Below are 15351 nucleotides of genomic sequence, written 5' to 3' on the forward strand. Positions count from 1 at the left end.
CCAAACATTGAAAGTTATTTTGTGTGGGTAGAGAACATAAATTGGGAATGAATGGAATTTTAATGGAGACATATTTTGTGCATGAGATGACAAAGTCATCAATGAATGAAAAGGAGTGTTCAAGAAATTGATAAATAAATGGTATATGAAAGAGTAGACTGATGTTACTCTAAGGAAGCTGTCAAAGGAACGGGTTTTACAGGATGAGAGAAGACCAATAGTTTTTAGAGGGCAAGGTGGAGAGTAATCCATCCTTCTAACTCAGAAGTGGGTTAGTAGGTGGTGTGATAAAAACATCATGCTCTACTTTTAAAGGCTGTAAGATTGTATGTTGACCCTAGGAAAAATCCAGTTATAGTTAAGTCAATGAGGAGAGAGAGGGGAAGTATTCCTTGAGAGGGTTGAGGCTCAGTGAAGATATTGATGATGATGTAAAGGAAACTCTGAGTTCAGAGGAAAGAGACAGAGGAGTTGGGATAGGGGGAATAATTCAGCACATTGTGGAGAGAGAAGATGACTATAAGGGCTTACATTCTGGGACAAAAGTGAAAGTATGCTAAGTGAATTAAGTTTCAAAAGGTTTGATGGACCCTGGACATTGACCCAATGGTTCAGGGGCAGGTCTAGGTACTCTTTATTCCATTTGGTTTATGTTTTAAAAAATATGCAGTGACAGTAACAAATAAATCTCGAGAAAAGTTTGTTATTTTGCATGTACAAATATGCCAAAATGAAACCCGTTATTCTGTATGATTAAAAGACATTAAAGAAAAAATAGCCAATGGTCCCGCACAAAAGATGGAATGAGGCTTTGAACAACAAAAAGCATGAACAGTTGATTTGTCAGTCAGCTTTAAGTCCCATAAGTAGACAAGGTGTGCTTCCTGGGTCTCTTCTAGGGCATCACTGCTGGGGACAGAGAGAATGGCTAGCACTCACTCAAATTAAAAAAATTAAAAACCTGGGAATCTTCTAAAATAGATTTCTCTGCTCCACTTCCCCCCCTTCTACCACCCTTCTATTCCACCATAAGTCTGTGGATTTGACTTCTTAATTACCTTCCCAAAAATCACTTCTCCTCATTCTCATAACTAAAAGAATCTAAGCTATCATCACTTACCTTTACAATATAAAAACTCCAAAATACATCTACTAGGTATCTAACAGATGTCACATAATTATTAAGGCACCATTAGGATGTCTTTTTTTAATTGGTTGTTCAAAACATTACAAAGCTCTTGACATATCATATTTCATACATTAGATTCAAGTGGGTTATGAACTCCCATTTTTACCCCAAATACAGATTGCAGAATCACATCGGTTACACATCCACATTTTTACATATTGCCATATTAGTAACTGTTGTATTCTGCTACCTTTCCTATCCTCTACTATCCCCCCTCCCCTCCCCTCCCATCTTCTCTCTCTACCCCATCTACTGTAATTCATTTCTCTCCTTGTTTTTTTCCCATTCCCCTCACAACCTCTTATATGTAATTTTGTATAACAATGAGGGTCTCCTTCCATTTCCATGCAATTTCCCTTTTCTCTCCCTTTCCCTCCCACCTCATGTCTCTGTTTAATGTTAATCTTTTTCTCCTGCTCTTCCTCCCTGCTCTGTTCTTAGTTGCTCTCATTATACATTAGGATGTCTTATATGTGCTAGACTCCAAGTAGGGACATGAAGGCATCAAACAAGGCCAGGTAAAATAATAATTACAAAATCTTGTGATTTAGACTCTTAAAAAAATAGAAAGTATACATTAATATTACTGTATATATAAACGTGACTATATGACCAATATGATTCTGCAACCTGTACACTCAGAAAAATGAGCAGTTATACGCCATCTGATTCAAATGTATGATATGTCAAGATCATTGTACTGTCATGTGTAACTACTTAAAACAAATTAAAAAAATAGAAAGTATATTTTCATGGGATTCCCCCCAACTGCCCACTGCTTTTCTTTTTTTTTCTTTTTCCTTATTTTGGTCTAACTTTCATTGTATGAAAGAAAACATTTGACCCTTGACTTCTTGGGTCTGGCTTATTTCATTTAGCATGTCCTATATAAACTGCAAAGTATTATACAATTATAAGCTCCATCCATGTATCAATAAATGCCATAATTGTATTCTTCTTTGTGGATAAATAAAACTCCATTGCGTGTATATATCACATTTTCATAATTCTTTCATCTGTTCACAGGTACTTGGGCTGGTCCTATAACTTGGCTATTGTGAATTTCCCCGCTATAACCATCAATGTGGCTGTACCCCTATCATGTGTTGATTTTAGATCTTTTGAATATATACCAAAAAGTGGGACAACTGGGTAGAATGGTGGTTTCAATCCTAGTTTTTTGAGGAATCTCCATAATGCTTTCCAGAGTGGTGGTACAACTTTACAGTGCCATTAACACTGTATGAGTAGACCTTTTTCTCCCATGTCCTTGCCAACGTTTATTATTTGTATTCCTGATATTTGCAATTTTCACTGGTGTGAGATGAAAGTTCAATATAGTGTTGATTTGGATTTCCCTGATAGCTAGGGATGTGGAACATTTTTTAATATATTTACTTGGTCATTCATATGTCTTCTTTTGAAAACTGTTTGCTTAGTTGTTTTGTCCATTTATTAATTGGGTTATTTGGTTTTTGGTGCTATGTTTTTTGATATATTCTGGATAACTAGTCCCGTATCTGAGCAGTGGTTAGCAAAGATCTTCCAGTCTGTAGTCTCTCTTTTCATGCTCTTAATGGTTCTTTGCTGTGCAGAAACTTTTATATTTGCTACTGTCCCACTTATTGATTCTTATGCTTTAGGAGAAATCAGTGGAGCAGAGAAAGGGGATTGAGAAAGAGGGAGGAGGCATAGGGAAAGGGAGGAGTGATGGAATCAACCTGACCAAAGTTTTCTACGCACATATATGAATATACCATAGTAAATTTCACCTTTATGTATATCCATAATGAACTAATTTTTAAAAAAATATATAAATAAATAAAAGATCAGTAGAGTAGAGGAAAGGGAAGGGGTGAGGGGGAAAAGGAGGGAAAGAGGAAATACTGGGGAGTAAAACAGCAAATTATATTCTGTGTTTATATGATTATGTCAAAATGAACCCCAGTATTATATATAACTATTACAAACTAATTTAAAAAATAAAAATGTAAAGTACATATAAAATTAACAATAAAAATATAAAACATTAAAAGTGTAAAAACTGGGAAGTGTAGGAGTTTCAGGCAAATTAATGAAAAATTCATGTTTTATATGTTTTTAGTAAACTTTCTATAATCACCATGTGGAAACAGCCATCTATAAGTGCTCACCCATAAACCTGCCTCCAGATTATCTTTTCATTAATGTCAGAAGTTAAAGAGGAATAAGGATGACTTTGAACTGAATCTTCTATAGTTTTTAAGTATATTCTACCTGGTTGCCTCAAAATTTGACTTTAGCTAAGCAATTTCAAAAGCAAAATGCTATATAGTTTTTATTTCATATTTATAAAATGTCACTAATTTCTATTTCAGCATTAAATTTATTTTCTAATTAAAAATAAATTTATATTCTAATTAAAAATAAATTTACAAATTGAATGCAAGTTTCAAATTAATGTTCATTCAATGCTGATTCTATAGTTGGCCAAGTGCTTATACTGTGAATTGAAAAATAAGTAAGACAAGATCTCCTTAAAGACACCACCTACTCTATGGAGAAACGGCATGCACAGTCAGGAGTTATATACCTATTCTTCCTGGGGACATAATCACAGAGATCACGATCTTTGAGTTAGAATGAGAAGTCTCAAGAAAATTATCGGTAGCTGATGTGATCCTGAGAGTCCCAGATACATTAATTTATTCACCAGCACATTCATTTGTTTATTCTACAGTCGTTAGTGAATGTCAACTATATGTCAGGCACTGTGTCAAACACAAAGATGAACCAAACAGTCCCAGCCCTTAAGAGCTTAAAGTCTAGAAGAAAATGACCTGAAAAGCAATAGAGTAAATATTGAAGGATCCATGACACAAGTCTGTGCCAATTTCATGGCATTTGGCATTTCCTAGAGGAATAGGAAAAGGACATGCCCAAGATGTCACATGAATATGTACCACGATTGCAGGCTCTTTTCTCCCATCCAAATCACAGAATTCCTAAAGACAGACTAAAATTCTGAAGTAAATAAGGAGTTCTATGTCTAATCTGTAGTCCAGTTGATCACACGCTGCACAAAAACAAACTGTTCAACTCATCACGTATTTCCGAAGTCTAGTTTATTCTGTAAAAACCTGTTCGCTGATGGAATAAATCTATGAATCAAAAAAGAAGACACTGGGTGAAACTTGAATGTTTTTGCAGAAATAAGAGAAGTGTCTTTTCCAATTCCAGAGGTTTCTTTCCTCCACTTTTTTTATTTTTTGAGTAAATTGCATGTGCATGTCCTATATAAACTGTAAAGTATGATAAAATTATAAAATACGTGCCAAAATTAGCTCTAAATAAGCTCTAAGAAAGCCCTTGAAAAGCAGTTGATTAAGCAGTTTGTTTATTTTTTCTGTTTCTTTCTAGTGCAGTGCCTGGAGATGACCACCAAACGGAAAATCATCGGCCGTCTGGTGCCGTGCCGATGTTTCCGAGGTGAAGAAGAAATCATCTCAGTTTTAGATTACTCCCACTGCAGCCTTCAGCAGGTGCCAAAGGAGGTCTTTAACTTTGAGCGGACATTAGAGGAGCTTTATCTAGATGCCAATCAAATTGAAGAGCTACCCAAGGTAATTTTTGACAACATAAAACATAGAGTGTAAATGAGAATTTCATAATTTTTAAGGACTTAGCATAATGACAATGTTAACTATAGCGTTCTGTCTGGGTAATTAGCAAGTGATGGGGACTGATTTAATTCCCCCCCCCCCCGTATTCTTGTTACATTTTAATACCACTCTGTGTAATTTCAGGTGATGAATTAATAATAAACTGAACCACACAAAAGTCATCATTTTATGGGTCACACCTTCTTATTTCAAAGTGCTCTTTAAAACACAGATCAAAGGGTTGAGATCATCGGCTTGTTTAGAAAAGAAAAGAAAAAAAAACGACATATTCTATTCTAGAACTGAAAATTGGTATGTTTACGTTAAAGCAATGTTGTTTTAAAACCTTGAACTATATTTTTAAGTCTGAGAAAGCTTTCTCTTTCTCTTTCTCTCCCCCACCACCCCTCATACACACACAGAGAGCACTGTCATGAAAAAAAATGTGTTTTGTTTCTAGATTTTAAATATTTGATTTTTAAAAATAACACTGAATTTATGTAGCATATAGCTGGTAAAAATAGTTGCTAAAAATTTTGACTGTCAAACTTTGCCTGCATACATACCTCCATTATGACACAGTGCTATGTAAAGAAAACCAGGCCTCCCATTACCCTGTTCTCTCCATAATGGAGAATAAGAAATTAACTAAGATCAACCAAAGTCACAGCAGAGAGGTAGAATGGGTGGATCCTAACAACTGCCTAAATAAATCACTTAGATTAAGTAGCCAACATGGCATTTACCTATGAAGGACTTATGCAGCAGACAGGGCAAAAAATGCCGTGTTACATTTCTATTGCTTATGCTTTTAAAAAAAAAAAAAACACATGAAGTAATTTAATAATCAGATTTTTTTTCACCTGAGAAACCCGAATTTCATTATCAAAATCTGAGAATTAGAAGCTGGGGCTGGGGCTGGGGCTGGGGCTCAGTAGTAGAGTGTTTGCCCAGCACGAATGAGGCACTGGATTCAATCCTCAGCACCACATTTGAAAAAAAAAAAAGTGAACTAATAAAATAAAGTTTAAAAAAAAAACCTGAAAATTCAATGTGCTGATCAAGACAAATGATGAGTAATTGTTTTCAATTATAATTATGAATCATGCTGTTTACATAATGCTTAAAAATTAGGTATTATTTAATGTGTACTTCAAAAATAATCTCTCTCATTTTTGACAACCTAAGTTTATAGTGTTATCTTCTATCTTTTCTCAGGAGGGCTGTGTCAAGCCTAAAAGAGTTGTCAGCCACACAGATTAATAAACCAGGATTGCATGTCAAGTAGAGGTTGGTCTGAAATGGGCTGTCTCTTCCAGTAGAATAGGGAGTCCTCAGGGTGGGGAAAAGCAACTCACTAAACCTCATCTCCCTGTGCACACTCACACATGGTAACCTTCACACAATGGATACACAATCAGTGTATTTTCACTGAATGGTGGAACAATGCAGAGGGCTTTCTTTATAGAGAACTGTAGGGCTTGATTAGCAAAATCATATAAGGTTTAACAAATCACACATGTAGTATTTTGTTCTAATTTAGAAAAATAAGAACACGTATTTTTTTTTAGGTCAGACCAATCTAGGATTGCCCAATAAAGCAGATATTACCCAGTTATATTTGAATTTTGGATTAAAAATAGGTAATTTTATACCTTACTTATGTCTCATATATTGCATGGGATAAATTTATACAAAAAATAGTTTATTTATATGAAATTCAGATTTAAGGAGGTATCCTGTATTTTTATTTGCTAAATCTGTCAACCCTAGGGCAATCTTGATTTATCTTAAAATCTTTGACTAGATCCATGAAACAGGATTTGTAAGGTAAATAATAAAGCATGGTTAATTAATCAAGCAATTATTCGCTTAATATCTACTCTGTTACATATACTTGAAGCATTGGGGAGTGGCGATTCTAAATTTCAATCCCTGCTCTTGAGGATTAAAAAACCTAATTACAGAGAAGAACTGAAGCATTAAAGTCATGTGCTCAGTAATGTATAATAAAAGCGAAAGAGCTAAATACTGAGGTAGAGCTTATGTAGGGAAGAGTTCCATTTTTGGAGAGGTAAGGGAAGGACTTGACCAAAACCACAGATACAAAAATTAAGATGGTATACCTGGGGGAGAGGAGTAGAATTATGAGGAGTCTGGAGCTGCAGGTGTATGTTGATGAGTGATGAGCATTTGGAGAGAGAAGAGGGAGGACCCAGACAGCCAAAGGTCTTCAGAGGCACATAGCATTGTTTTTCTTAATGCATTAATAAAATAATGCCATTGGAGAGTCTTGTACATCATGTAGCTCACTAGGAGTAAGTAGGCTTGGAAGATAAATCTTAAGATATTTTGTCTGTTTGGTTGGTTAAAACAATGAAATAGCAATAAATAAAAATAATGTAGCTACAAGAATAGTTATATATATTTCCCAAAATATTAGAATTAAGGAAAAATTATCAATTCTCCTATAATTGGTGTGCTTTTTATATTTCTCACATAATCTCTTAAGGTTTCTGTTAGATCCTAAATTCATCTTTGTTACTTTCATAAAAAGTCCTATAAATTAGATTCTTCTACAGCATATGATATATTGAGGTATAATCATAATTATACATGGATATATTTATGCATTATTAGAAATATAGGAAATTAAGGAACAAAAATAAAAGAAGTGATGCATCAGTTAAACCTTTTTAAATGTTCCAAGTAATAGAAAATCCAATCCAAACTGACTTTGGAAAGAAATAGTTTTGATTAGCTCACATAAGTAGAAGGTCCATCTTAGGGCAGGATCCAGAATTGATTCATTTCTGTTCACCCTCCTATGAGATTACCTTTCCTCTGAAGTTGGCTTCTCTCTTGGCAGAATAGTTGCACCAGTTCTTGAGTTCCCTCTTTCAGGGCCCAGAAAGAGAAATATCTGGTTCTGAAATTCTCTGAGAAGGACAAGAAAGTATCTCCCCCCAAATTCCTCAACTAACTTTCCCTTGGATTTCATTGGCCCCAGTGGTGTTACAAGTTTACTGATGGTCAGTTCCTTTGCCATTTGATGACAGAATGCACTGGGATGTCAAGAAAAGTGGCATTGCCCACATTGGATTGGATAAGGATGGCTACCTCTGTGGAGGAGTGTGACTCCAGGCAGCAACACAATAGGGAGGATTGCTGGGGAGAGTGCTGAAGTGCACACCACCAACAAACCAGTAGAATGATGGTTTTAGGAGGAAAAGGTACTCTTGCTCAGTGGCTATGCAGAGAGCATTAAAGACTCTTGGCAGAGTGTTCAGCTCTTTGAGAATTTAAGTCCTCAAATTTGGATGAACTTTGTATTTCTGTGTGCCATCTTCTTTTATTGCATTCTTTTTATTCCTCTGATCTTTTTACCATTGTGATTTCATGTTTGTTGAGTAATAAAATTGTGATAATATAGTATGGTAAAGGTTGCCTTTTATAAATGTTTTTATCCTTTACTTTCGGATACTTTATAGAGAAAATATTCTATCTAGTCACGTATCTGTAATATAGGCTGTTATACAACAGAGAGAGAGAACAAAAAGTCAAGGTTAAAGGCATTAGCAAAGATATATCAAGAGTATGTCAGAATAGATGCAAAAATAGATTTGAAAGAACAGGAAGTATTTTGATTAGGAATCGTTCTATCTGTTGCTTAATTTTATCTAATAAAAAGTAAAAACGCAAAATTGCATGCCTTTCCCTCAGAGGCAGACACCTACACACTTTATAATTTAATATTGCTTTGCTTGTTATTTTGAATCAGGAGCTTAAAATTATAGACAGTGCAAGAGACTGCAACTCATGTGTATTACATTGGAAGTGGTGTGGACAACAAATATGAGAAAAGAAATATGGAGAAATTTTTTGAAATTGACAAACTTTTTAAAAGAGAATATGAATAATATTGGAAAATATATACACATATAACCAAAATTATATTATGTGGGGAGAGAACTTGGTAGATGAAGTCAATTTCACCATATCTAAAATAAAATGGACCTAAATTTGAAGCACCATATTTCCTAAGTTTTCTCCACTTAAGCATTTACAATTGATCCCAGAAATATTTTAGAGATTGAGAGTTTTGAACCCAGATAAACCTGGGATTGGATCTTATTATTGATATTGGTTGGAAAGGTTTTTATTTTCTAAAAGCCTCAGTTTCTTCCTTAGAAAAATTGGAAAAATAGGATAATCTCTTGTGGAATAACAGATGAAAGAAGGAAGGAGGAAAGGAGGGAAGGGATGGGATGAAAAGAAAGAAAAAGGTAAAAGACAGACAAAAAGAAAGGAATAAAGATTGGTGAACAGTAGATATGTGCATAGATGAAGAAATAAGGCAGGATGAGCAGAAAATAAAAAGGAAGGAAAGAAGGTGGGAAGGAAAGAGGGAGGGAAGGAAGGACTGGAATCTCTCTCCGGGGATGAGATAATACATGTGGAGTACCAGGAAATAGAAAGTTTTTCAATAACTGGTATTTATTATTCTCCTATCACAGAAAAAATAAGATCTCATGATAATTACCCTCAGTCAAGCAAAAGTTATATTTTGTAACATCTCAGGATAGTTCTAGGTATTGACTATCCAACAAAACATGTGGTGTGACCTCATCTCTCTACAAAAACTCCAAAGACACTTCTAGGGAAACAATCCCCCAGGTGATGGTTTTGTCTTTGTTTTGTAACCCAAAATAACTATGTAGCACATCTGTGATAACACTACAGCTTCCTCATAGGATTTCCCTGACTCACAGTATCACGATATTGCATCATGATTGAGTAACTACAACCTCAGAGATTATCTAATTCAGTCCTCAATTATTACTAATAGGTAAATCAAGACTGTAAAAGTTAAATGACTCCCCTTGGCATATCAAAGAGCCATCAAAAATTCTCACCAAAAGTCTTTGGGTTAGGAGAGGAGAGGTTATGTCATAGTAACAACAAATCAAAATTTTGGTGGATAACTTAACAGTCGTGCTTTGTGTTGGCAGGGACCACTGCTCTTTAGGATCCCATAGTTAAAAACTAGTCGAATTTTCCACCCAGTGCAAAAATGTTGACTTATTATTTGTTTTGCAAGTCATGGAACCTCTTCAAAAATATTTATTTGAATGGAAGAAATCATTAATTTAAGGGTAGACAATTGTATCATTGGGAAGTTCTTGTGTTTAGAAAGTTCTGCAGTATATCTGTAATGTTTTCTTCTCTCCATCCATTTATCCATCCATCCAACACTTAGCTAGTAGCTCAGGTAGATGCAAAGATTATTTAAGGCATGCCTTCCCTGGACAAGGAAATATGTGTCCAGAAGCAGTGCCTTGATTCTTCAAGGGCATCAAAGGAATTCCTGACTTTGCCCTGGGTTTCTTGTTTCCAAGACAGATTTTCAAGTTTCTTGGACCATTTTTCAAGACCATGCTTTACAGACTCTTAATCATCTTGATTTTTTCCCCTCTGGACATAATTCTAGTTATGCCTGTTTTTAGATACTGATTTATTGAATAAAAACATTTATCCGCTGAAACAATGTACCCAAATCTCAATGAACAAAATGTGGTATAATTCAGAAGAAAGGTCAGAGTTAGACCCAGATGTTTAAGGTTCATTCTCCTAGACTTCACAGTTAAAACCAGAGGACAAAACACAATCAAGAGAAAGGAAGAGACATTTTCAGAGAAACAAATATTAAACATTAAAAGCAAAGGGGTAGTACAAACAAACCACTGGCCCTTGCCTAAGAATTACTTGTAGTTCCCTTGAAGTCATAGCAACTCTGTAAAGTTTGGAAATGTTATTATGCTGATGCAGTCAAAAGAATCCATAGGTAAGAGGAATGTAGCATCTAAATTGATTTGGATCTATGTTTCTATGGCTTATAGAAACCTGTTTGCTCAATGAACATAAGAAAAGGAGATAGCAAATTACTATGTTGTGCTTTCAAAATTAATTCTGCATACTTCCTACCTTCCCAGATATTTGAGATTTAAGGTCTTGACCATTGCACATTTAAGCTTCAGATCAACTGTTTTCTATATCAGAGGGGGTAAGGTTTCACTTCTGTCAGAGTGCTATGAAAACCTTCGCAGTGCGCACATAACTAGTGAGACATAGGGAAGTCACACAGATATTTTAAAATAATTTGCAGGAGAATCAAACAAATATTAATTTGAATATTAAGCTCTGTATCTCTTAATAACTGGTAATTTTCTCTCCAGGCACATTGATGGTATCTTTAAAATGCTTTGCCCAGCATTATCGAAATCAGTTAATCCCAAGTGTCTGAATTTCAAAATCCAGAAAAATGTGGAAGGTGTCACTTTCCTTCTTTTACTAAGCAAATATTTTTCAGTTCTCCTGTGATTTTCATTATTTTATTTTAAAAACAATGCTTCAACTGTCCAGTATGGAAGACACTCATAAAACAAGCACAAAATAAATTATATCCTTTCACAAGAAAAGAGGCAGTAAACTTACTGTTTTTTTTTAAACAGGAGTTTTAATGAGATATAATTTACATACCATCAAATACATCTTTAAAAAGTTCAGTGGTTCTATTATATTCATTGAACTACACAATCATCATCACTGTCTAATTCTAGAATATTTTTATCATCCCCTCAAAAACCCCAATTACCTCTTAGCAGTCACTTCATGCTCTTACTTCTCTTAGCCTTTGCCAACTTCTTCCCCCAGGAATCTGCATATTTCTAGGCATTTCATATAAATAAAATCATAAAGTCTGGGGCTTTTTGTGAGTGTTTCTTCACTGATTATCTTTTCAAAGTTCTATATTGAATCAGGACTTTATTAATTTTGATTGTCAAATAATAATCATTTATGTGGACATAACATATCCACTTTTTAAAATAAAATATATACTTTTTGAAATGCATAAAGATTACAAAATTTTACTTCTTTCATAACACACATGTGCAACTTTTTTCATAATACTGCCCATCATTTTAGGACTACGTAGCTATAATACACAAAGTTGAGCTCCAGAATCCAATTTACTGCAGCTTTTTGCTTTAATTAAGGAATTGTTGAAATTCAATTTCATAAGTATATAGGAAAAATGAAAGTAAAATTTTAACACCATTAGCAATATTGAATTAACATTCAATATTGTCAGTAAGGTGAGATGCAAGAAAAAAAATAAGCCTTCATATCTACACTTGCTTTTGTTAAGAAGAGACGAGACTCTGGGAAACCAGGTCCATGGATTCGCTTCCAACAAAGTTTCAGACTTGAGTGTCCCTAGGAGATGCCTAGTATAATTGGACTGTGTTAACCTGTATTAAGATACTGCCAAAACACTTTACATTACTATAAAACATTAGCATAAGAAGTTTCCTCTCATGTGCTATTATTTTACCAAGAATCAGATCTTTGACAGGGATGAGAAGTGAGGAAGTAAAGGAAAAGTTGGACTATATCTACATTCACATAAAACACAGAAAAGATAACTTTTATTGAAAACAATTTTTCTAAAAAAATTTGCTGCCTATCCTGAGTGATGGGAAAAGAAAGGATAGTTTTTGTGGCTCTTTCATAGTCCAGGACTTTATATCATACACTCTTCCCATTTTCTTCTTCCTCTCAGATTCCATGTACCGTACCTTATTCATATAAAAAGAAAGAACATTCTAGGCAAATGTGCCACATGATATTTTCTCAAATACAGAAATGTGCTCTCTGATACTAGAGGCAATCAAAGGAAGAGTGTCATGAAATGTATGGGAGTGGAGGGGGAAACAGTCTCCTAAAATTCTTCCACATTGAATGTTCTATGATTCCTTGGTTTTAGCTTCTTTTAAAATCCAAGAGAAAAAAAAAAAGATGAACAATAGAAGAAGATGCTGTGACAAGCACCACAGTGACAATAATTACTGGTTACAGAAGTACTATAGTACGATGTAAAGAATTCTGTAAGAAAGGACCTCAGCTTAACAAAACAGTCTGCCACTATTAGTCATGTGGCTCCGGACAGGTCTGCTCCTTGAAGCCTTAGCTCTATCATCAGCAGTATATGTTAACAAATTTGTTCCTGCCTCTCCTTGGATTGTAGTGGGAGCTAAACGATATACTATAGATGGGAACGCTTTAAAAGTCCTAGACTGCTGCTCAGAATTTGCAGCACGGTGGCAGTTTGAACCCTACACTGTGGCTGTTGGGAGGATGGCAAGCTCCATAGCCCCCCACTTACCTGTGACATATGTTCAGATGCAAATTCCATCTGTAGCCACAAATAATACTCAATGAGAGAGGCCCTAAGAGGAAGATCAAGGTTCTCATGGGATTAGGGGAATAGTTTTTAGAGAAGCAAACAAAGAAACAAACAAAAGAAGAGGAGTCCACCAATATTCTACATATCACATATATTCCCTTTTTTTGTTTGTTTTGGTTCTTCTTTTCATTTAGTTAAGTTATTTGTCTAAGTCCATCTTTTTATTATATCTTTAAATAAGCTTATTTGAAATTAAAGACACTGGCTTATTTTGTGAGAGGCTAATGAGATCAAAGGATTCATGGAAGAAAGTTTGGGGATGACTAATTTTGAGATGCTAATTCATAGTTATGATTTTAGTTCATCAAAACTTGAATGATCATTGATCATTTTATTTTTTCCTACCACTGAAAGGAAATCTTGTTGAAGTGAAAAAAGCTATTCATATCCCTATAGTTGCTGATTAAACAATTGTCATGATTGAGAAATACAAAATAGATTGCTCTATTAAATATGACCTAAATTTACAAATGTAGAGCATAAAAAACTGCTATTTGATCAATAAAGTTGCCTCATTGTATAATTTCATGTTGACAATCATTCTTTTAAGTGTCTGGCTTCCATTAACATGGAATGGTTCACAACTTTGGCATTTAGCTCCAATTTAGCTCCACATATGATCTCTGGAGGCCTCTCCTTAGATCCTGGGTTTAAATAAAAGTGAAAAATGACCTTTTTGAATTCTTTCAATCCCTCGCAGATATCTAGGGGACATTATTCTGTCTTCCAGTGCTCAAAGTGTAGAATTCATCTGATTATGTGCAACCACATCCAGAGTAAAACTGTTTCAGATATATGTGTGATACATTAATAATCAAAAATTGACTTTGTTTTTAATTCCTTGCCTGGAGCATCATTTTCCAGTATGTTCTTTTAAGGTAATTATTTTGGCTTTTAAATGAACAGGAATTTTTTTCAATAAATATATATTGTTGAAGGACTCTCTTGAGTACTATGGAAGAATGACATGAAGGACAGATTTGCAAAAACATTGTTTTATGTGGAAAGTTTTGGGTTTTTAAAATTCAGATTTCTGAATTTAAAAATCTCATTGAAATCTGATTAACACAACATACTTGCTGATCTTTATTACCTTTTTTAATGGTAGAAAAGTCCCCAGACATTGGATACAATATATCAGTTGATTTGTTCATTCATTCAGCAAACATTTCTTGGATTCTGGTTATATGTAAACAGCACTCTAGGTGCCAGCAACACATTATTGAGCAAGACCAGCAAGTTCCTATTCTTACAGAATCTACTTTACTGCCAAAGAAGAATGCAAATAAATAATTTCAAAGGAAAATTTTAGGTAATATCAAATGCTATTTGATGAAAATAAAGTAGAGGAATTGCTGGGAGGCTTCTTTAGGCTGAAAGAACAGTAAATGTGTCTCTAGGGAGAGACTTTATGCTGTGTCCTGAATTATAGGATGGGGTAACCCATGAAAGAACTAAGAAAGACCATTCTAGGCAGAGAGGACTGTCTATATAGGAATGAGTGTGGCTCACACAAAGAAATGAAAGGAAGCAAGCATGTATAGAGTAAGGGGTGGGTGGTATTAGACAGCAGCAGAGGTTGATGGGAGAGGTGGTGGGCCATCATATAAGTTCAGCTGAGCTACAGAAAGTCTTAAAATGTTCTTCTAAGTGGCATTGAAGAACTTAGGCAAAACAATAATATGAAATTATTTTTTTTAATTTATTTTTATTCTACTTTGTTATATATGACAGAAGAATGCATTACAATTCATATTACACATATAGAGTACACTTTTTCATATCTCTGGTTGTATACAAAGTATATTCACACCATTTGTGTCTTCCTACATATACTTAAGGTAATGATGTCCATCTCATTCCACTGTCTTTTCTACACCCCTACCCCCTCCTTTTCCCTCCAACCCCTCTGCCCTATTAGAGTTTATCTAATCCTCCCATGCTCCCCCTCCTAACCCCACTATGAATTAGCCTCATTATATCAGAGTAAACATTTGGCATTTGGTTTTTTGGGATTGCCTAACTTCACTTAGCATTATATTCTCCAACTCCATCCATTTACCTGCAAATGCCATGATCTTATTCTCTTTTATTTAATATTTCATTGTGTATATATGCCACATTTTCTTTATTCATTCCTCTATGGAAAGGCATCTATGTTGGTTCCACAGTTTAGCTATTGTGAATTGTGCTGCTATAAATATTGATGTGGC

At 34.6% G+C, this 15351-nt stretch overlaps 1 protein-coding gene across 2 annotated transcripts in view; it reads left to right on the top strand.

Moving 5' to 3' along the window:
- The window catches only part of Lrrc7 (leucine rich repeat containing 7), a 429867-nt gene that overhangs the window by 97025 nt on the left and 317491 nt on the right, over positions 1-15351 (top strand). For both annotated transcript variants that reach the window (XM_027949501.3, XM_071618746.1), the window contains exon 2: positions 4589-4791. In XM_027949501.3, coding sequence (XP_027805302.2) covers positions 4589-4791 — 203 coding nt within the window. The remainder of the gene's footprint in view (positions 1-4588; positions 4792-15351) is intronic.

The sequence above is a fragment of the Marmota flaviventris genome, chromosome 10 (assembly GCF_047511675.1).
Source record: "Marmota flaviventris isolate mMarFla1 chromosome 10, mMarFla1.hap1, whole genome shotgun sequence".
In the NCBI taxonomy this organism is placed as follows: domain Eukaryota; kingdom Metazoa; phylum Chordata; class Mammalia; order Rodentia; family Sciuridae; genus Marmota; species Marmota flaviventris.